The sequence below is a fragment of the Rhinoraja longicauda genome, chromosome 7 (genome assembly GCF_053455715.1).
Source record: "Rhinoraja longicauda isolate Sanriku21f chromosome 7, sRhiLon1.1, whole genome shotgun sequence".
NCBI lineage: Eukaryota > Metazoa > Chordata > Chondrichthyes > Rajiformes > Arhynchobatidae > Rhinoraja > Rhinoraja longicauda.
In genome coordinates this window covers 42,736,760-42,759,974 of record NC_135959.1, presented here as the reverse complement: position 1 = coordinate 42,759,974, position 23,215 = coordinate 42,736,760, and the positions used below count along the sequence as shown (strand labels likewise).

General features: G+C 39.4%; 1 protein-coding gene across 1 annotated transcript; it reads left to right on the top strand.

Moving 5' to 3' along the window:
* The first annotated feature begins 581 nt into the window (after positions 1–581).
* LOC144595624 (uncharacterized) lies at positions 582–16,116 on the top strand. The gene is made up of 3 exons (XM_078403205.1): positions 582–3,173; positions 12,951–13,191; positions 16,040–16,116. The coding sequence occupies exons 1-3, from the start codon at positions 582–584 to the stop codon at positions 16,114–16,116; spliced, it is 2,910 nt and encodes a 969-aa protein (XP_078259331.1).
* The last annotated feature ends 7,099 nt before the right edge of the window (positions 16,117–23,215 follow it).

Below are 23,215 nucleotides of genomic sequence, written 5' to 3'. Positions count from 1 at the left end.
AGTTAAAAGCTTGTTTTCCAGTCCTTTACACTTTTTAGAACACAAAGTAATATTGGCCCTATATCTGAATAGTTGGATTCTTCAGAATTTATCAGATTTGTGTTACATTTGTCATTTCAGTATATTGTATGTACTTGGCAAGTGTTCAGATTGGAGGCACTGATGGTCTGTTTCTGTGTATAATTTTTGCAGGTTCCACAAGTCAACTGACAGTTACATTAAGGAGTAAACAGCAGGAACAAAGATAACAAAGCTGATTTGTTGATTTGTTTTCAAGTGATAAAGAGTGACAAGGATGAATATGAAGAAAAAGAATGATTCATGAATGAAGAATACAACAGTGAGAAGGAGTCAAAAGTACTTTTGATCTGCCAAGTTGGCTGAGGAAAGAACATTTATCAATATGTTCTGTTTCACACGGCGCTTTTACTAATAAGTTATCAAAGAAATAAGTACATTATCAACGTGAAGTTTTTATGTTTCTAGTCTAAAAATATAAAAACATATTTGACATCTATTCATCACAGACAATTGATTAAATGGCCTGTTATTAAAATTAAAGTGACAGCAAGAGAGTGAAGATGACTTCCTCGGTTATTAACAGCATGTTTAGCACTGACAAAGAGGGCAATAAACAGGAAAAAAAGAATAACAATGATCAGCCAATGGGAACAGATGGAGACAGTAATGCAAACCAAATAGTATCCCAGATTCCTACAATAGGGGAAAAGAGAAATAATCTAACAGCTGACAATGTGAATGCACATCGTCAGGTGCCACAGAATATACTGTTGCCAAATGAATTTCTGGATGTTTCTTTGATTCAAGATGGGGCACCTCAAGCAACAGATGTTCGAGGTAAAATGGGAAAAAGTACCGACCTGGAGTTTACAGAACATAATTTCCCCACTATAATTGAAAGTACCGAACTCAGACAAACCGAAGCAACCATGCACCATGAGAAAGCTTGTGGTTCACAGTGTCTTAACAAGGAAAATTGGGAATATGTTCCAGGTGAACCTCAAATTCAAAAGGATTGTTATTCTACAGGAAAGAACAGTTATGCAGTTGACGCTGCTGTTGAACTACAGCAGCCAAAAACAGAAGTTGCAGACAAAAATGAAGAAAATAATTTCAAACCTTTGTCATTTACCGACTCCTCTTCTGCCAATTCTCTGGAGAAACCTAATGAAAAGCAGACATCACCAGAAAGAGTTGTTGGGTGTTTATCTGAGGATGTCTCAATGATTAGTTGTACTGAGTCTTTGAATTTTCAAGAATTCTGCATGGATGCCAATAGTACGCATAATGCACAGAATACACCAGCCTATCTGGTCAGAGCCATGTCTCCATCTGATCCACTTGACTTGTCCTCAGCTGTATTTAATTTTAACTCGCCTACTTCAAAAAATATGAAGTCAGTCCTCAAGGCGCAAACAAATGTAGAAAGACAACCTGACTTCAAAAGCATGATTCATTGTGAAAAGATTGAATCTGCTGTGTGTTCAGATGGCAAACTGCTGGTGCCCATTAATAAATCAAAAGTCCAGGTAAACCTAAATGCATTATCTAACCAATATAACATAAATACTGATTACAGTTGCCATCCTGTGAATAACTTGCAGGACACAGCTGAACTTTTGCAGAACGTTCAAAACAAGAGAGATATTTTTAAGGGAAATGGGAGTACAGACTCTTGTGATGTTAGTCAACAATCATCTCCATCGGAAACAGAAGAGAAAATGCAGCTGAATGATCTACAAGACTGCACAACAGGGCAACACGTTAAGAGCCCTCAAGAACAGCTATTAGAAACTCCTGCCAAAGGCAGCTCAGTATTTGAAAACACTGCCTCAGTATTGTTAAGTCAGGTTTGTAAAGAAGGAAAGCAGGCTGAATATGGTGCGCAGCATTTTATTGTGCCAACTGAACAACTTGGAAGTTTTTTTTCAAATGTTAGTAATGATTTGACTGGCACGGAGTCTACTAGTTTGGGAGTTACATGTGAGGCAGAAAACTATGTTGAAATTGTTCAGCTACCATGCACAGGAACTGATACATATTCTAAGCAAGAATTTAATAGCCATTTTGATACCTTTGAAATCAATGTGATTAGAAGTGAAGATACAAAGCACTCTTTGGAGACTGATGGCAGTCTACTAAAACATGAAACAGATCAAGTGAAAAGCATGACTAAAATGACAGAAAAGAAAGATTCTGATGAGATGAAAATCACAGAGTCGGGCAAATCAAAGCAACATATTTCTGAGTCGGGTTCAGTTATAGATGAGACAGCATTGTTGGCATCAAAAGATGAACTTGGTCAGCACAGCAATGAAACTTCCACAAGAAGGACAGAAAGACCAATTCAACAGAAAGTGAATGAAATAAATAGTAATTTAATCATTACTCGGGAAAATCAGCCACAAAGTGTTTCTGCGGACCATCAGCCTACTGAAAACCTACTGGTCTCAATAGGTTCAAATTCCACTCTTAGTACTTGCCCACAATTTCAACAGATGATAAGTATGCAAGTTACTGATCATACTCCAGATTCTGCTTTTGAACAGCTCTCGTTACTACGTGCTGGGAAATTTCCAGAACCTGTGCCTATCCCTCTTTTAGGGAATATGCAGTCATTAAATTCATTCTCTAAAGTTCTTGATAAAACTGTTTATAACAGCGGAATCCCAAAGCCAATTTTACAGTATCCCAGGACTGTGCTAACTCACAAAGGAGAAGCAGAAATGAATGACCAGCCCAAGTATGACGGGGCAATTGAAGCTAAACTCATTCCAAAACCCAAATATGTAAGACCGAAAATAATAACATATATTCGAAAACCAATTCAGGTGAAACCACTTGATATTATGCACAATGACATGGGACTATCTTCAAAACTTTCAACATGGTCCGAGTCAACTGCTAAACCCTCCGTTTTAAAAGAAATCAAGATATGTGAAAATAAACCTCTCTCAGTGCTCAATGTTCCTGGTTCTTCTCACAACAGATATAAACCGGAATTACAAAGAACTAAGATATATACAACTGGATTGATGGTATCTGGAATAGAACCACCTGGTCGGAAAACTTTTCCCAGGATGATCCCTACATCCGGTGAGATCACATTAAAGAAATCTACTGAAACTTGTATAGAGGAGAGCATTTCTGAGGTAAGAACAGCATTTAACATTGTAGATATATGTGTTTGAGTTCCATATTGACAAGTTAAACTTAGTTAGCATACTCAAAAAGATATAGAGTGCTGGAGTAACTCAGTGGGTCAGGCGGCATGTCTGGAGAACATGGATTGATGGCGTTTTGGGTCGAGACCCTTCTTTAGATTGATTGTGGGGGGGGGGTGGTATGGGGTGGAAGAAAGCTTGATAAGCCGAGAGGCAGGACAAAGTGTGGCCAGCTATAGGATGACATAACAAGGGCCTGCCAAACTTTGTCTTGCTTTTCACTTTTTACAGTTTTCTTGTACCCCCCTTCAGTCAGTGTGAAGAAGGTTCTCAACCCAAAACCTCATCTATCCATGTTCTCCAGAGATGCTGCCTGACCTGCTGAGTTACTCCAGTACTTTGTGCCCTTTTGTGCATCTGCAATTATTTGTTTCTACATTTTGGTTAGTATACTGTTTTCCCATGCAGATTTCATATCTGAGAGACAGTGGATGTTATTTATTTGCATTTTAACTTCATGATACATGGAAAAAATACAACACAAGGTTCATTTGAGTGGGATAACCAATTGAAGCAATTAGTCTATGCCTTTTCCCTTTTTTTAAAGAAGTTTCACAATAGTCATATTTCCATCCTCTGTGTCTGTGGCATGAGAGGATTGAAAAAATGACAGAATCCATTTCATTCCTCCCTTGGTAGGTTGAAGTAAATGGGATATAGTTGATCAGGATTTTGTAGTTTAACTGCTTAGAGAAAGTTAGGCCCCTTAATATAGCCCCAGAAAAGAGACTATTTCCAAAGCTGAGTGGTTTTTCGGCATAATATCAATATATTTATCATTCCTCTCTTTTATTGCCAGATGCAAAGCATTTATTCAAAACTATCCCCACATCTTCCAACTTCACACAGACAACTTTTTTTAATGGGGTGTCCTTTCCTTTGATCTTCCCTTTCCTTTCATGTCTTTAAATCATATCTTTGAATCTTACAAAGTAAATTTACTTCAAAGCTCATGACTATACTCATGCCTCTGCGTTCTATTTTGTCTTTTACCTTTGTGAAAATGCTCACAGTTGCTCATCCTCTGTCAAGCTGGCAAATGTGTCTGGGTCTCAATTTACAAGATTTTGTATGGCAGCAGGGTCTTACTTGACAAAAGCAAGCCAGTAAATGGGCCAATAAAACTCCTGAGAACACCTTTGACGATTGCCAAGTCACACTCCCAGCCGAGTCATTTGTCAAAGCTATCCGAATGCTTTGAAATGCCTGATATTCTTAAGCATTCAAAGATTATTAAAAATGAAATAAGCAAATAAAAATATATTATACATTTAAAAAGGAATAAGAAATAAATAAGTAGAAATAAAAAGAACAATAAATCAGCTAATAACATGTAAAAACTTTCAAATAATTTTGAACGGTTACAGTAAATGCAGGTAATTAATGTAACTTATTCTTATCAAATTCCCTGAAGAATGGCCCTGACCCGAAACGTCACCTACGCATGTGTTTCAGAGATACTGTCTGACTCACGGAGTTACTCCAGCATTTTGTGTCTTTTATTTACTTTTTTCCTTTTACCATAAGAGCTCATTTGAATCATATTTAGTTGGGCATCCACTGCCAGGTTTAACTTGGCACAGAGCCTATGAGCAGATTCTCCACACAGGTGCTGGGGAATATCAGCAATGTTCACACTCCCAATGGTAGACTTAATGACAGATTTGCCACAGGAACCTGTCAACAAGATTGAGAATTCTGCATTTGATGCAAATACACTGGCCCGCAGACTTACTGGTGTTTATATGAGTATAAACACGAGCAGTAAGGATCAGTGCAAAGTTTCCTCACAGTAAGAACGATGGCTGCACAATATTAAATGTGTGAGTAATTCAAATATTTGAAATAGTAAAGCAGGAACTGGAGGGAATCATTTCCCTCCTAAAATTAAAATACTGCATGTGTTGGAAAGCTGAAAACAATTAGCAGGTCATTCAGCAGCAGAACGCCTAACAAAACCAAAGTGAGTTCTGAAGAAAGGCAATATCCAAACTTTTATATTTCCTTTCGTTCTGCAGATGCTGCCCACTTTGCAGAATATTTGCATGGTTTTCTAAGTGCTTTTGAAATTATGGTGAGTTAATTGCTTGTTTTTAAGTAGGTCCATTTAACTATTCTTTAGATTCAGTAATTATTTATTACCAAAACACTGCCATGTCTCTGTGCCATGGTTTTGAAGGAATGCTCTAAATTTTTAGACCTGGTGTATTTTGAAGTGTTCCTTCCAAATAGAAAAGATTCTACTACTTTGCATTAATAAAAATTATTTAAAATCCATGGATGAAATTTAAATTGTAATTAGTGAGCATTCAGTTAACCTATGCAAAACGTTTAGCAGGCATTTAGTTTACCTGGTAAAATGACCAACATTAATTAAAAAAGCTTAATTGTTATCAAATCACCATGTAGCAGCAATTTTATTTGATCAAAGTTTGCTTTATTAAGGGTTTGGTCCTTTGAGATGTACTGTATAGTAATTTGCAGCTAAAGATTAAGGCATAATTACACAGTGAAGGATACCTCACTGTAATCTTTTTGAAGGCTGGTGGAGAAAGCACTTAGGAAGATGAGATCAGAAACAAATCACTTTAGCTGTTTCACTTTGCAGCAAGTGAACAACCTAGAGAGCAACAGTTACCTGCTATATACTGACATAGTGAAGCTATATTTGGTACAGGTGGCAACGTTGATAGTTACAGTGCCCTCCATAATGTTTGGGACAAAGACCAATCATTTATTTATTTGCCTCTGGACTCCACAATTTGACAAAAAAATCACATGTGGTTAAAGTGCATATTGTCAGATTTTAATAAAGCCCATTTTTATACATTGTGGTTTCACCATGTAGAAATTACAGCTGTTTTTATACAAAGTCCCCCCCATTTCAGGGCACCATAATGTTTGGGACACAGCAATGGCATGTAAATGAAAGTAGTCATGTTTAGTAATCCCCAAACACCTGTCCGACATATCAGAAACACTCTTCAGGAGTCAGGTGTGGATTTGTCAATGATCACTCTCTGCAGAAGACTTCATAGACAATAGGTGCAGGAGGAGGCCATGCGGCCCTTCGAGCCAGCACCACCATTCAATGTGATGATGGCTGATCATTCTCAATCAGTACCCCGTTCCTGCCTTCTCCCCATACCCCCTGACTCTGCTATCCTTAAGAGCTCTATCTAGCTCTCTCTTGAATGCATTCAGAGAATTGGCCTCCACTGCCTTCTGAGGCAGAGAATTCCACAGATTCATAACTCTCTGACTGAAAAAGTTTTTCCTCATCTCAGTTCTAAATGGCCTACCCCTTATTTTTAAACTGTGGCCCCTTGTTCTGGACTCCCCCAACATTGGGAACATCATGAACATAAATACAGAGGCTACACTGCAAGATGCACACCACGAGTTAGCCGTAAAAATAGGATGGTGGGGGCTTTGGACAGTCGAAGGATAAAAAGTAAGGATGGAATTTGCTTTGTGGTGTTTCAGTTGGACATCTGTCTTGAAACGCTAAGCTGAGAATCCTTCTGGGTTCTTGGGTAAACCTAAAGGATCCCAGGACATAATTTGAGAAAGAAGCTTATAATAGCTGAGTATAAATTGGATACAAAAATCAAAGTTTAAATGTGTGTCTGGTAATTTTAATTTGGATGTATTTCTTTTCATGGCTTAACACCCAATGAGAAGAAACTGCTTCAACATTACTTCAAATTAAATAAGGAAGCAATCGAGAAGCCATCTCTTTTGTTGGCTTAGCACCTAAGATATTTAGGACCACCAATGCAATAACATATCTATTTCTGGCATAATAGCACTCTGCTCTGTATTCTTGTGTGTAGCCTAACTCTGTGTATTGGCATATTGCAATTAATTTATTAGCCAAGTATGTAAAAACATACAAGGAATTTGATTTGCCATACGATCATACCAAAAAAGCAACAAGCCACACAACTACATAAAAATTAACATAACATCCACCATAGCACACTGTGATGGAAGGCAATAACGTATTATCTTCTTCCCTCCCTTTCTCCCGCAATTGGGGCAGTCAAATCATCCGCAGTCGGGGCGATCTAAGTTCCCACAGCCGGCAATTGAAGCTCCTGCTTCGGGGCGATCGAAGCTCCCACGATCGGGGCGGTCGAAGCTCCCGTGGTTGGAGCTACCGAAGTCGATGCCTAACCAAGGGACCGCGAGCTCCTGAAGTTGTTCTCCAGCAAAGGGACCGCCAGCTCCATGATGTTAGGCCACAGTGCGGACAGAGATACGATATTTAAAAGTCGCATCTCCATTGAGGAAAGAGATAAAAAATAGTTTTCCCCACCCCACCCCCCACATAATACAAAACTAAAGATACACTAAAACATTTAACAAAAGACTAAAAACAACAAAAGAAGAAAAGGACAAGACACTGTTGACGAGGTCACCATCATATGGCGCCACCCAGTTGCTTATTCTCATGACTAATTGCAGAATAACATATCTGTTTGTTTGCCGATATTTGGAGTGCTAACTGTGCATATAGAAAAATATATTACACAATATGTGACATTCTTTTAGTCCATCAGAAGATAGTGTTATTTTGTGTTTAGAGAAAACCAAATGGACTGAACATGTGCAAATATGGCTGATTTATTTATTGTGTTATCCAAATAAATAAAACAACACCGTAAGAAACCCCAAGATGAGAAAGAACAGAAGGAGAAAATATTTGTACATAAGAGAATATTTTGAATTCAGCTTCTAATACATCAATAGAAGAAACTTTACTTTACAATGTAATGTTTCAAAGATGCTTTACCTTCCAAATTCCTTTGTCTGAATTAGAAAGGAACACCCGTTATTATACCAATCTGTTTTTTTAATCTTTAGACACTAGTTGTGCATAAAGAATAAAGTGCTGCAATATCCTTAATCTAATCAGGTCAAGAGGGTAGTAGCTACAGAGAAAAAGTTAAATTGTTTTTTTCTGGAGCTTGGGAGACTGAGGGGAAATCTGATAGGAATTTTTTTAATGATTAGAAGCATAGATAGGATAGACAGTCAGAACCTTCATTCCCAGGGTGAAAATGACAAATGCTAGAGGGCAAAGCTACAAAGTCAGACCATGTGCAGCCAGATGGGATTAGTTAAGTGGAATTATGTTTGGCACAGACATCATGAGACATAGGGGCTTGTTCCTGTGCTGTATTTTTCTACGTTCTTTGAATCATTAAATAACCAAATCCCCTCCACTACATCTTTTCCATCCCTGACATTTAATCCATTTTTACATAAATATCAATATAAATTATTTTAAAAATTAGAAAATAAACCACTTGACTGACATCCTATCTCTGCTTCTTTGTCTCCCTTGATCAGTTTATGTTAAATTTAAGATATTTGCCTCTCAGACGTGAGTCTTTCCTAATTGTTGATTGAACAGGTGGTAATTAGCTGGTTTCAAAGTTCAATATGTGCCTCTGTATCTTTATTTCATTCCCTTCTTTTCTTCTTCCTTTCTATCTGACACATGGCTCTATCAACACCGGCAAATACATGGACACTTTAGTTTAGAAAAGAAACACAATCTGAATTTTACATCAGTGAACTTTTTGTCATCTGAACTTTCTTCAGTAAATTTTGAAGAGCGTTTTGAAATTGAAACTGACATATCCTGGGGTTTTAACTACAAGATGTGTTCAAACCACCAATCTTAACTCAGTGTTTCAAGAGTCCACGGTCATCTTTTTGAGATGGTTTGAGGACTTTGGGTGAAATCTTTAATGAAAACATCAAAAGATGCATTAATACAACAGATAAATTTAATTGTTTTGGGAAATACAACTTTATTTTAGTTTGGATTCATCATCGTTACTTTGGATCCTGTGATTTAACTTCATGAAGAAACAATCTAGAGAGAACGGAAAGTTAGGGTAGCACAGGGGCGCAGCTGGTAGACCTGTGCCTCACAGCACTCGCCACCTAGGTTTGATCCTGACCTCAGGTGCTGTCTTGTGGAGATTACACATTCTCCCTGTTATCACGTGGTTTTTCCTCTGGTTGCTCCAGTTTCCTTCCAAATACTGATGAAGGATTTCACCCCAAAACGTCACCTATTCCTTTTCTCCAGAGATGCTGCCTGACCTGCTGAGTGTTTATCCTTCCAAAGACGTCTAGGTTTGGAGGTTAATTGGCCTCTGTAAATTGCCACGTTTCCATTCTGTATCTCTAAACTAAATTGAACAGTGCTAAACCAGGAACTAGGAAACTTGATTATGAATTATAATTGTGAGGTCACAGAGCTTACACTCAATTGTCATGAAAATTGTGAGAGGGTCACTTACTTATTTTATATCCTGACTATGATGGAGCTAATTTTTAAATATCCTTTGCCACTGCCCGAAAGATTTCAAATTTTTATGAGCAGTTTAAAATTTGAATAAAATTATTAAGATATTGCTTAAATCTTAATATGAAAAGAGCACGTCATCAAAAATAAGCAGTTAAAGTTATGTTGTTAACTTTAATAAAATTTCTGACATATTGTAATGACTGTTCATGCTGAGAAATAATTGACGACTTCTGGAACATCTCACTACTGATCTTAAAAGCTTTATTAAATTATATTAAAAGGGATGTCAGGACTTGAAGTTCAGTTAGTTCATTTTCCAACCAATAATAGTTATTAACTACGTGTCATAAATTACCTTCTATGGCATTAAAATTGTTATCAAATATTAAATTATAATGGAGCATAAAATTATGATGTTGAGAAAACAGCAATATCTATTAGTTCCGGACCTGAACCGCATATGCTGGGTTTTTTTCATTTTCAATATTTATTGATGCAGAGACACTAATCAATTCCCTTGCTGTATATTAAAAATGAACAAAGGCCTGGATCTTCATGATTCATTGATTCTTTTCCCACCTGTTATTGAGAAATTGAACCAAGGTCAACTTTATAGTCTTGATCTCCAGAAGGTGAATTCTGACTATCAGGCATTAATTGGGAAAGAGGTGGAAGAAATTTGCATGACTTGGAGTTTGTTCACAAAATATTTAAGGAGTAACTTGGGCTGATGGAACTATACTTTGGGAACGTGGATAAAAAGAAAAGATACGAGTCCTTGGGTGGACAAAACTTTGGAAAATACCTATTTGTCATCTAAGAATTGCAACAGGCCTTCACATATCATCGAGTTACAGAGCCATACAGCATGGAAACAGACCCTTCTGCTCACTGAGTCTATGCTGACTATCAAACACTATTTATAGGTTGACACAAAATGGATTGGACAGCATCTCTGGAGAAAATGGATAGGTGGCATTTTGTCACGGGACCCATCTTCGGTCCGGATCCGAAACGACACCTATCCATTTTCTCCAGAGATGCAATTTGACCTGCTGAGTCACTCCAGCATTTTGTGTCTATCTTTGGTATAAACCAACATGACTTATGGACACCACAGTACATACACATGAGCGTTTGGGAAACCGGCACTAATGACAGGGGTGGATTTTTCAGCTGCTGCAGGGGCTGCAAGCATCTTCTGCCGGGAGAGTGTATGAGGTGTTTCAGCTTGGCTTTGCATCCCCCTACCCTGCTGGAACTTCAACAATCTGAGGACTGGATCATGCTGAGGGGCACTGGGAGCACTGAACTCACTCACTCATTCATTGAGTCAGTGAGGCCAGCTGGCGGCCATTCTGTTTGCTTCTGTTTGCTCTTTTGTCACAGTTGTTTCTGTGATTCTCTCCCACACACTATTTTCGTTTATTTTAATCGCATGAATAGTTTAAGTTATAAATAGTTCTCAGGACAGTGCCCTGTCGTAACCTGGGGACTTTCTGTTCCCTGATCCTATGCTAATCCTGTTATATTCTCCCCATATTCCCATCACCTCCCTGCAGATTTTATCACTCACTGTACAATGATGGCAATTTACGGTGCCTATACATATTCTCCAGAGATGCTGCCTGACCCATTGAGTTACTACAGCACTTTGTAAACCAGCATCTGTAGTACATTGTTTCTACGTAATCTACCAGCCCGATGTCTTTGGGATATAGGAGAAAACTGCAGTGCCTGAGGGAATCCATGCAGACACAGGAGGAATGTGCAATCTCCACATAGGGCTACACCAGTGGTCAGGATTGAATCCAGCTCACTGACAGGACTCCAATTTTCCCATAAATCCAAAAGAGGCCATGAAGATGGTATCAGGAATCCCCAGGACAGCCACGGCTCCTTAAAAGGAATTGCAGATGACATCATCACTCAATTTGTCCTAATAATAGTGGAGTGTGCAGTTGTGGCAGCAGCTGAAGTCTCAAATCTAAAGAAGGATCCCGATCCGAAATGTTGTCTGCCTATTTCCTCATCAGATGCAATTTCACCCACTGAGTTCCTCCAGCACTTTATTGTTTGCTCAAAATTCCAGCATCTTATGTGTCTCCACTTGACTACCAGCTACCTGGAGCTCACCTGATGCCCTTTCTGGATCTTAGGGCACCATATGAGACTGGACACAAGGCTTATCTGATGCCATGCCTCAGAACCAAGGCACCAGCGAGTGCTTGGACTTTACAGTGTCAGTGGGGCTGGGGTAAGGGAGCAGCTTGGATTAGGGTATCAAGAGTTCTGGAAAGGTCTTTAGCTACCATCGATCATGTTATAAGAACCCTTTTAAAAACTAAATACACACACACAGTCATGATAGGTCATAAGACTTTCAATTATTCAAGAGTGCTTAATTTTAATGTCAACTGAAACAAAACAATGATATTTGAACTTGCAACAACTCTGTAAACACAGTACTCAATAGATAACATATTAAAACAAACAAAACTAAGTTCTATAAATTAAAAAAAACAATATTAGTGCAAAGCAAAATAAAAGCCTGAAGTCCCCAGTGCAATCAAGACAGTTCATAGTTCACAGTTTAGTTGGTATTTTGTAGTGTTCAATAGCCTGATGGTTGTTAGGAAGAAAGTATTCCTGAACCTTGTGGTCATGGTTTTCAGATACTTATTCCTTCTTCCCAATGACACGAGTGTAATGACAGCGTGACCAGGGTGGTATGGATCCATGATAATGCTGGCCGCCTTTTTGGGATTCCTATAGATCCCTTCAGTGGTGGAGAGATCAGTACCCATGATGAACTGGGCAGTGTCCACCACTTTTTGTATTCTCATATGTTCCTGGGCGTTTGAGTTGCCGAACCAGGACATAATGCAACCAGTCAATATGCTCTCCTCCGTACACATGCAGAGATTCAAGAGAGTATTCGTTAACATACTGATTAATATTTCTGTTCTGGACCCACTCTCAGTTTCATTTGTATCAGCAATAGGCCCATGTACATGCACTTAACGATGGCCAGAGAGGTGATATATCCCATTTTCTGACCTAGGGGACAAAGAATTGTTTTCCTTCAGTGCTGGTGTCTGAAAATAATATTTTACTTTCAAAGTTTTATTTCTGAATGCTCTGGAATGTTGCCTTCAGAGGTTAATGGTCAGATTTTAGAACAAGTAACCACTATTAAAATTTACTTTGTGAGTTTTCAAATTATTATTCAACATTTTCTATTTTTGTATTAAATGTTGATATAATCTGGTGTGTTGGTTGTTCAGTAAATGCCAATTACATATTGCTGCTTCCTTTAAACTAATGTACTTATATGACGATGGATTAATTAATTTAATTTTGCTCACTTTCAGGGAGAGTCTCCTGCCACTGGTCTAATTGATTCTGAACAGGATATGGCTGCAATTGCTGAAGAGCGCTTGAATCCTATACCAAGTTTCTGTAGGTTACCTATGACTATCAGGCCTCCATTAGGTCTGGGAGCTATCTCAAGACTTTCTGCTGCCAAAAGCAGGATTGCTTTGCAGAGTCAGAGGATACCGATAACTTCCACAGCACTTCAAATTCAAGGACAAGTTCTCCAAGAAATTGCAGGTAAATGACCAATTATTGAAATATCATGAATAATTTGAGCAAGTAAGTTCATGACCACGCCCATTTTGATCACTTTTCGGCATAATGTATGAAATTGGTAGTTGTGAGGACTACCTAGTATAGGACTAAAGAGGTTCTTCTGCAGTTGTATAGGGCCCTGATAAGACCACATCTAGAGTATTGTGTACAGTTTTGGTCTCCTAATTTGAGGAAGGACATCCTTGTAATTGAGGCAGTGCAGCGTAGGTTCACGAGATTGATCCCTGGGATGGCGGGACTGACATATGAGGAAAGATTGAAAAGACTAGGCTTGTATTCACTGGGGTTTAGAAGGATGAGAGGGGATCTTATAGAAACATATAAAATTATAAAAGGACTGGACAAGCTAGATGCAGGAAAAATGTTCCCAATGTTGGGGGAGTCCAGAACCAGGGGCCACAGTCTTAGAATAAAGGGGAGGCCATTTAAAACTGAGGTGAGAAAAAACATTTTCACCCAGAGAGTTGTGAATTTGTGGAATTCTCTGCCACAGAGGGCAGTGGAAGCCAAATCACTGGATGGATTTAAGAGAGAGTTAGATAGAGCTATCGGGGCTAGTGGAATCAAGGGATATGGGGCGAAGGCAGGCATGGGTTATTGATTGGGGACGATCAGCCATGATCACAATGAATGGCGGTGCTGACTCGAAGGGCCGAATGGCCTCCTCCTGCTCCTATTTTCTATGTTTCTATGACCCAGAGAGAGAGAGATAGAGGACAGACGGGAGGAGAAAGAGGGGGATAAAATGGGAATGGGGGAATTAGTATGTGGAGGGGTGAGCAGAAGGAGGAGGGGAAAGTAATAGGGTGACATGGGTAGTGGCAGAAAGGTGTGCACACAAAGGGTGGGGAGGTGGTGGGGGGCTGAGAAGTGGGGTCTTGGGATAGGGGGTTTGTTTACTTGAGATTGGAGAATTCAAGGGTCATGCCATTGGGTTGTAAACTACCCAAGCAGAATATGAGGTGCTGTTCTTCCAGTCTGTGTGAGGCCTCACTCTAGCAATGGAGAAGGCCAGGATAGAAAGGTCAGTTTGGGAATGAGAAGGGGAGTTAAAATGGTTAGCTTGCCTTGGTGGACAGGGAGCAAGAACTCTCCGAAAGGATCGTCTAGTCTACACGATTTTGCCGATATATAAGAGGCCACATTGGGTGTCTTGAATGCAATAGACGAGGTTGGAAAATTTGCAGATGAACACCTGGGAGTGCAATCGGGGTTCCTTAATCGAGATGAGGGAGGAGCTGTAGGGACCGATGTTACATCTCCTGTGGTTGCAGGGGAAAGTATTTGGGAGGAAATGGGGATCAAGTGTGCAGGGATGAGAAAACCAAATTGTTGCAGAGAGAGAGGTCAATGCAGAAAGTAGAAAGAGGGGGAGTGGCGGGAGGGGGGGGAATAGGAAGATATGACTGGTGGTGGAATCACGTTGAACGTGGCAGAAATGTGAGAGAATGATGTGATGGATGCAGAGGCTGGATGGGTGAAAGGTGAGCAATTAGAGGATCTTTTTATTAGCCTCTGCAGTCTTTTATATCTCCACCATTTCCGGCAGTGCTGGCTCGAAGGGCCAAATGGCCTACTCGTGCACCTATTGTCTATTGTCTTACACTCTGCCGTTTTCACTTTCCATGTTTCTATTTTTCATGCTAATTTCTATCATATCAATGTATTTTACTTTTTTCTTTTCCCAGTTTTCTCTGTGCCTTCTCTGTTAAAGGATTTGACTCTTTGTTGGGGTAAGGTTCTTTGGCACCAATCACCCTCTGATTTCTTGACCTAATGCAATTAACATGTGATCAATGCTCTTGTGACATTTAGTACACTTATCAGATAGTTTGTTTTAGCTGGCATTACAACCAAGAGAAAGCTTTTTGTTGTTACTCAGCCTTATGAAACACCCACTCAGAGATGGACATAGTCAGTGAAATGCCCAGGAAATACATAAATCACTGGAGTAATTCAGCGAGTCAGGCAGCATCCCTAGAGAACATGGATAGGTGATATTTCAGGTCAGAATGAAGAAGGGTCCCAACCTGAAACATCACCTATCCATGTTCTCCAGGGATGCTTCCTGACCTGCTGAGTTACTCCAGCAATTTTTGTCTTTCCTTGGTAAACCAGCATCTGCAGTCCTTGTTTCTACTGAAATGTCCACACAGATATAGCCACATAAAGTCATGTGCACACAAAAACATACATGTAAAATAATCAGTCTCTCACTCAATTTGTGCAAGCACGTTTCCTTTTAGCTCCAAGGTTGCCTCTCCCCATGACCCCAAAATTGGGACTACACAAGACTGCTACACAATGAGTCCCAATAGAGGCAAGCTTGGAGCTAAAAGGAAACGTGCTTGCACAAATTGAGTGAGAGAGACTGATTATTTTACAAATATGTTTTTGTGTGCACATGACTTTATGTGGCTATATCTGTGTGGACATTTCAGTAGAAGCAAGGACTGCAGAGGCTGGTTTACGAAGGAAAGACAAAAATTGCTGGAGTAACTCAGCAGGTCAGGAAGCATCCCTGGAGAACATGGATAGGTGATGTTTCAGGTTGGGAAATGATGGACTTGTGGACATGATGATACTACAGCATAAGAAGTACTGCTAACATTTTGTTGAGTTGAGAAACAGAGCCCTGTCAGGTGAATGTAAAAGACTACATGCTGTTTTTTCAGAATAATCAAAACTGTCCCAGATATCTCAGCATTCAATTGTCACCGCTAAAGTAGAAGGCAGTTTAATATTGTATTGCTGCTTGTGGAAGCATGCTATGCACAAATTATCTGCTGCATCTTTTATGTTACAACAGGATCTACATTAATCGGTTGTTCTTCGGAATATCTCACGGTTGTGAAAGGCACTATTTTAAATAAAAGGCTTTTCTAATAGCTCTTTTCCTAAACTCTGCTAGCATTAATCTTGAAATTCTTCATTGGATGGCTGCAAAACTCATTAATTTAATCAGCTAACAGTTTTCTGGTGTACATTTCTAAACTTGTACTGATCTTAATATTGCATTTCCCTGTGAGCTGCACTCATTTGTTTGGTGATACTAATAGGCGCATATGACTGGTAGCTGAATAAGGTCCCTGAGGCGACCACCTCTGCATGACCATAGCTTTGATCCAATTCCATTTCTGTCTTCGAAAGAATTTTTGAGTATGACTAATTTGAGTACGACTTTTTAACCTTTACTTTTCAGGATTCATGACTGTGTGAAGGTAAAGTGTGCTATTTTGAAATCTCTTTTATGTTAGCTGTTTATAACAGTTGAAAGCATGTACCACCAAATTCTTTTTCACTGTCTTCAGACTCTTAAACAGGCCTCTCATGCTAAGGATGATGCTCATCCAATCAACCTCGTTACCGCCTCTGCATTTTTTAATCTGTATATATCTGTCGCTGTAATACTATTTTCTGCACTACTTTTATTATCCCTTTGCGCTATTTGGTGTATAATTTGTCTTGATAACGAGTAACAAAATTTCTATAAGTGTGATAATAATAAACCACTACCAACAGAGAGAGACCTGCAGGCTGCATTGTTCCCATGTGCTTGTTTCCCTTGTCCTTGGTGGTAGGGGTCACTGGTTTTATAGGATTAGTTGGAATAGCCTGGGCAAGTTACTGCAGTGACATTTGGGGAATAAATGTTTAAAGTGGTTGACGGGGGAGGTACTAATCAAAAATGCCGCTATATCATGAATTACATGAAACCTTTCAAGAGTTATTGATGCTTCATTCATCCAGATAGCTACAGTAGAGAGTACTCCTGTTTCTGACTGCCACTTTTGTAGATGCTGGGATGGCAATGGACATTCGCTCACTGTTGGATATCCTGTCTCAGACCTGTCCTTCCAGCCGGTTCTTATGTGGCTTGTCCAGTAGTAGTTCAAGTGCAGACTATGCAGATAAGACTAGTTAGACTGACAGTTGGCACAAATATGTTGGGTTGAAAGCCTTATCCTGTGCTGTACTGTTTGTTCTCTGCTCTAAATTTCAAGCTATGAACATTTGTATTTTGAAAGTTGAAAATGTATCTTCAATCTGCCTCAGCTCGCATCAACAGCTGCCAACCACACACACAACTTGATCTGTGGAATTGATCTAAGGCAATAAAGTGGCATATCTAGAACTGCTGCGATATTGAAATCATGAAAATGAGTGTGAGCAAAAATATTTGAGTTCTGCATTGGTTTAAGTGAGCATGGGTTAATTATGCGTCGCAATTCCACTGCATGTTTCTGAAGATATCCAATCAGGGTGTAATTGTTCACCTATAATCATTATCTTAACACCTATATCCACGCCCACATATAGGTTTTTATAGGTTTCTGTTGCTGAATATCACCATACATGGTTTACAGAGGACTCAGACAAGGTTTCATTTTTGGTCGTTGTAAAATGCTGATTTTTATGAATCACATTTCTTTCAAATAAAAGTTTGAATATCTTTTAAATTACTGAATCTGTGACAGAGACCTTTGTGAAAAACAAATGATTAGAGAATGTGAACACTGCTGAAGGCATGCTATTTTAATGCTTTTGAAGACTGAAATTTTAATACATGATTTAAAATTTTATGGAAATTAGAAGCAAAATAAGAAGAACGTGCAAATATATATCACTGTCTAACTTCCTTTTCTTGTTTATTTGGACCCTGAAGCAGATTTCAGGACACTAGGTGCAATAGTGATAATCATTTCTAAGCTTGCACAGTATTGTAGGTTATAAAAACATATTACAATGCAATGCAAAAAAGACAAACTGTATTGCTTGCTAATTCACCGTCTGTTGTTTTCTTGATCACAAATTCCCATTATATATAAGCATGACACTTTAAAGCAAATACTTATTGCACACAAAGCTATTTTGCAGACATACTTACCTACTTGTGTATTAATAATAGGCAGGAAAGGAGGTGTGTAAGGCCTCATCCTTTGTGTATGCAAGTCAGAAGACTAAAAGGAATTTGTGTGTTCCTTCCAGTGTTCTCGCTGTATGATTTTAAAAGTAGTCTCCTAGTTTAATTAAGTTTATTATTACTGTCGCATACAGTTACAGTGAAACAAATTATTTGCATGCTATCCAGCCAAATCATACTATACATTAGTATTAATCAAGTCATACACAAGTACTTGAAATAATGCAAAAAGAAAAATACCAGAGTGCAGAATGTTGCGTTAAAGCCAATAGTGTTAGAACTACAGAGAAAGAGCAGTTTGTTTAAAAAGTGCATGGGGTGCAATAAGGTAGAATGGGAAATCAGGATTGCACCCTTAGCTTATGGGAAGACTGTTCAGTGGTCTGAAGGGAAGAAAGTGTTCTTGAACCTGGCAGTACGTGTTTTCAAGCGCTTTTATCTTCCTCCCGACAGAAACTAGGGAATGACCAGAGCGTAAATCACCCTTGATTATGTGCTCTGCTTTCCTGAGGCAATGGGAATTAGACAGAAGCAGTGGGGGTGTAGCTGGTCTGCATGATAGCCTGGGCTGTGTTTAAAACTCTGCAATTTCTTGCCTTTTTGGGCATAACAGTTGCCATACCAAGCTGTGATGCATCCCGATTGGATTCTTTCTATGGTGCATTTATAAAAATTGGTAAGACTTGTCAAATGTTATTGGTCTTCTTAAAAAGTAGAGGATTGATGTGCTTTCCTGATGGTAGCATGTGATATCTATGCTCAGGAAGATGAAGCAGTAAAGCACTTAACCTTCTGAACCTCAGCTCCATTGATACAGACCAGGGCTTGTACTCCATTCTGCTTCCTGAAATGTATGACCAGCTTCTTCATTTTGTTGACTTTGAGAGAAAGGCTGTTATCCTGACACCATAGTACAAAGCTCTTTATTTCCTTCCTGTACTTCATCTTATCATTGTTTGGCATCTGACCCACATCTGTGATGTCACCTGCAAACTTGTCGATGACGTGAAGTAAACTTTTGCCACTGGTTGTGAGTGTGGGGATATCATGATACACATACACATTATGCCCAATTTCTGCTCATCTTGAAGTGGACGTGCTCATAATGCCAGCAACTTGGTACCTATACTAGTTATTTGCTGCGATCGTCTCCTTATTTAAGCAGTTGGATTTTCTTCCATTTAGATTAATTCTGAATTTATTTCTGCTCTTACTACAAGTCCTTGCAAAAAGAAAAGCAACTTGCATGATGTCTGGCCTTTGGATGCACAGAATTATCAATCAAGATATGCTCAAGGTAAGGGCTAGAAATGACAGAATTTTGTCAATTGCAACATAGAATCTTGATAGTGATAGATAAAGTGAGAGGGTGCAAAATGATTTGGGTTGAATGATTGTAGAGGCTCTCCTTGTAGTTTATCTGGTTTTGCCACTGGCATCAAAGTGGTTTGAGGTTCATAAATTCAGCACAATTGTGTATTGTATGTTGTATTAGGCATTTCTGAAAGTACTCATGTGCCTGAACAAAAAATGTTTTGGTTGATCAATGAGTTCCAATTGTTACGCAGTGTTCGTGTTCTGCATAGCTTTAACCTTTTTATTCTGTGTTAATGTTTCTTTGCTGTGACATCCACTGATTGTTTTTCATTAATACTCAGAACTTCACCTGATTTTCCATTCCAGTCGCATAAGGGCCATTCTTAGTCACGTGTGTGACCAAAAATGGGAACAATTGTGGAATACATCTCTGCTGATTCTGAAAGCATTACAGGTATATTGTTTTGTACTGTATATATGACTTATATATGTCGAAGTTTATCAAGTGACTGGTTTATCAAGTTTATCAAGTTTATAATTGTGACTGGTCACATGTGAGACCTCACATGGTCACACACGTGAGCAGTCATATTTGACCCCTGACCCTAAACAAAAATTGTCAGCATAACATATAAAAATTTCACTTGATAAACTTCGACATATATAAGTCATATATACAGTACAAAACAATATACCTGTAATACTTTCAGAATTAGAAGAGATGTATCCCACAACTTTTCACATTTTTGGTCACACACGTGACTAAGAATGGCCCATAAAAGGCCTGTTGCTACATAACTGTTGTGAGAATGGGAGGGTGTGTTAATATATTTAATCAATGCCTATCCAAGGCAAAGTATGAGCTCTGTAGTGACTTGGAGAAATGAAGCAAATGCATGCTTTAGAGTTTGCTGAATGCTTAAAAGTAAAATTTAAAGTAAAACTGGAACAAAAATCCAAATCTCCTTCCCAGACAGTTTACTTCCATGACATTTCTGTTTCCCTTTATTTGGCCGACTACTACTTGGAGTTTACACTGCTGTTTCATTTGCCATTAATTCACTATGTGTTGTGATAGTTATGTCCAGCGTTTTCCTTTTTAAAGAGAGCAAGAAAACTAATTGAATGTTAAGTAGTAACATTAGGGACATCTATATGTGCTGCCCTTTTTGCTCTGAATGTGAAAGGCTGCATTGCAATTACGCAGCATTCTGTGTTTTGAGTACTTGCGTGCATACTCTTTGCTTCCAGTGGACATTTATCATTGTCTCCTTCAATAGCTTAGTTATTTTTCCAAAGAATTTCCTTCTCATCCATTCCCGTGAGCAACGTGCTACAGAGGTAATATTTATCCAAGTCACCTGTCATGATTTCTCTCGACCAGCTCTACTTGGGGGATTTCATTATATACATTCCTTATTGCCACCTTCTCCAGTGAAAGCTCCAGGTTCATTTTGATGAGAACAGTTCTGGTTCAGTTCTATCAGTTTTTTTAAATGTTTTGGGGATCTGGGCATCTTAAATTGTTCTTGAGAAGGTGATAGCTACTTTGTGAACCTCTGTAGTACTTCCACTGAACATACTCCAATTGTACAGGTCAGGCAGCCTGAATTACTCCAGCATTTTGTGAATAAATACCTTTGATTTGTACCAGCATCTGCAGTCATTTTTTTATACTCATACTCCAATTGTACAGTTGAGATAGTTGAGTCTGCGAGATACAGTTGAGATAGTTCAAAGGATTAAATGCAATGTCGATGAAGGAACAACATATTTTTCCAAGTCAGGATAGTGTGTGACTTAGAGTGGTGGTTTTCCTGCTGCCCGAACACTAAAAAGGTTGCTGTCGGCATCCCCTCAGTGAAAGAATGTAGCACTTCGTGGAGATGGTACATACAGCAATCGATGTGTACTGATCGTGGAGAGAATGAATGTTCAGGATGGTGAATGCAAAACCAATTATACGTGTTGCTTTGCCCTGTAAAGTGTAAACTTGCTTGAGGATTTTTGGAGCAACTCATCCACGCAAAAGGAGAGTATTCTGCTTTCCTCATGACTAGTAAGAATGTCATTGTTCTGTTTGGGACAAATGACAATAAAGCACTCTTAAGTGATTTATGTCTCATGATCTTAGTTGATGGTGGAAGGCTTAAGGGCCTGTCCCACTTTAGGCGATTTTAAGGCGACTGCCGGCGACTAGGCTGTCGCCGACTGTTCGCCGCGTGTCGAGGGCATGATCGTGAGGAGTCTTCCAAGAATCGTAGTGGATCTCAGCACGTCGCTGAGAAATCATCCAGAGTGAAATTTCTCGGCGACAGCTGGCTTGTCGCCAGGTATCGTTGCTTATTGCGGGCTCTGTCGCCTGCTGTCCCCAGGTTTGCTAGGTTCTCTTAGATGCATTTAGAATCACATAATATTAAAATAAGTAAAGTAATTTCAAAATACCATAAAATGCTTGTGTTTAACCAATTTATTTACCGTCAGGACATTTGACAGGTAGATTGGAGGCAACAGTTTCACGGTCAGGTAAGTGTGGGAATTTCGCGATGTTTATGGCCATTAGCCATTACATTTAAAGTGGGCTCCCAACCCAGATATGCAACCCAGAAACCAGATATGTATCTCCCGTGCATTTTCAAAGAATGTACTTTTCACAAAAAAACACTTAACCACTTTAAAAAAAAATTTTTAATACAGCTATTAGTAAACTGGAAGTAAATCCAGTTTATGCCTTGTTACAGTGATGCTTGGTTTTTAAGTAACCCATACAAGATGTTATAGTTCAAAACTCTCAAGTACTTACCGACTTGTCAGTGATTTCAGCGAAAATTAGGACTCTGGAGAAGCATTAACAGCGTGGGAATTTCGCGATGTTTCCGAAGACGCTGTAATCTCGACCTGACTCGACATTGTCGTGGTCATTGTCGTCAGGTAAAAGAAAAGTTTGGCTTTGACTTTGACAGTCGCCAGCAGTCGCCTTAAAATCGCCTCTGGACTCATGTCCGTTGGTGAGACTGTACTTGGTTGAGCTTCGCCTGGGGGGCTGATACCCTGTGGACTGTGGTGGTTATCCTGCCACTGGGCTTCACTCGACTGATTTGACCTACCTCTTAGAAAGTAATGGTCAATGCGAGGCCCCTCACCAAGCTCTCTCAGGCACTTTTTTCTGCCCTGGTGGATCTTGAGACTCTTCTCTGATGTTATCTTTTTCCAGCCACAAATGCAGCTTCGTAGCTTGTGTCCTGCTGGCACTGCTGCTCTGTCAATTGCTGTGCTGGTTGTCTGATTCATAGTCGATTCCGTTCCTGGGTCTGGAGCCGTGTGGTCTGTCGATGAGTCATCTTGCGCCCCCGCTCTCGCAGACTCAAGGGGTATTCTTCGTCTTGACGTTTTCGTAGCAATATATGGGTGGGTCCAAAACGCTGACTAGCGATGGATCCTGCTGGCATGAGTAGCTAGCCCATGCCAGCCCCGGTGGGGTCTATTCCCTCCAGTCAGCAGTCTCTCCAGGCCTTCACTAGGTCTTTCCTAGGTCTTTCCTGGTTGTCAGCTGCCCTTTCGCAGCAGTCACTGGTTTGATCCAGATGTTCAGATTGATTAGTAGGACTGGCTGTTACAATCCCTGAAGTTGTGCACTAACAATTGACTTGCATGGTATTGTTCTTGGGGATGACCACTAGGTATGAACTCTACCACCCTTTAAGAGTGGAGCAAACCTTTGAGAGCATGACACTCTCTTTTCTT

Bases quoted from the DNA above. Each gene is read 5' to 3' on its own strand.
- LOC144595624 (XM_078403205.1), top strand. From the start codon at position 582: ATGACTTCCTCGGTTATTAACAGCATGTTTAGCACTGACAAAGAGGGC. The intron at 3,174-12,950 runs GTAAGAACAGCA...GCTCACTTTCAG, and splicing joins TAGAGGAGAGCATTTCTGAG to GGAGAGTCTCCTGCCACTGG. The intron at 13,192-16,039 runs GTAAATGACCAA...ATGTTACAACAG, and splicing joins AGTTCTCCAAGAAATTGCAG to GATCTACATTAATCGGTTGT.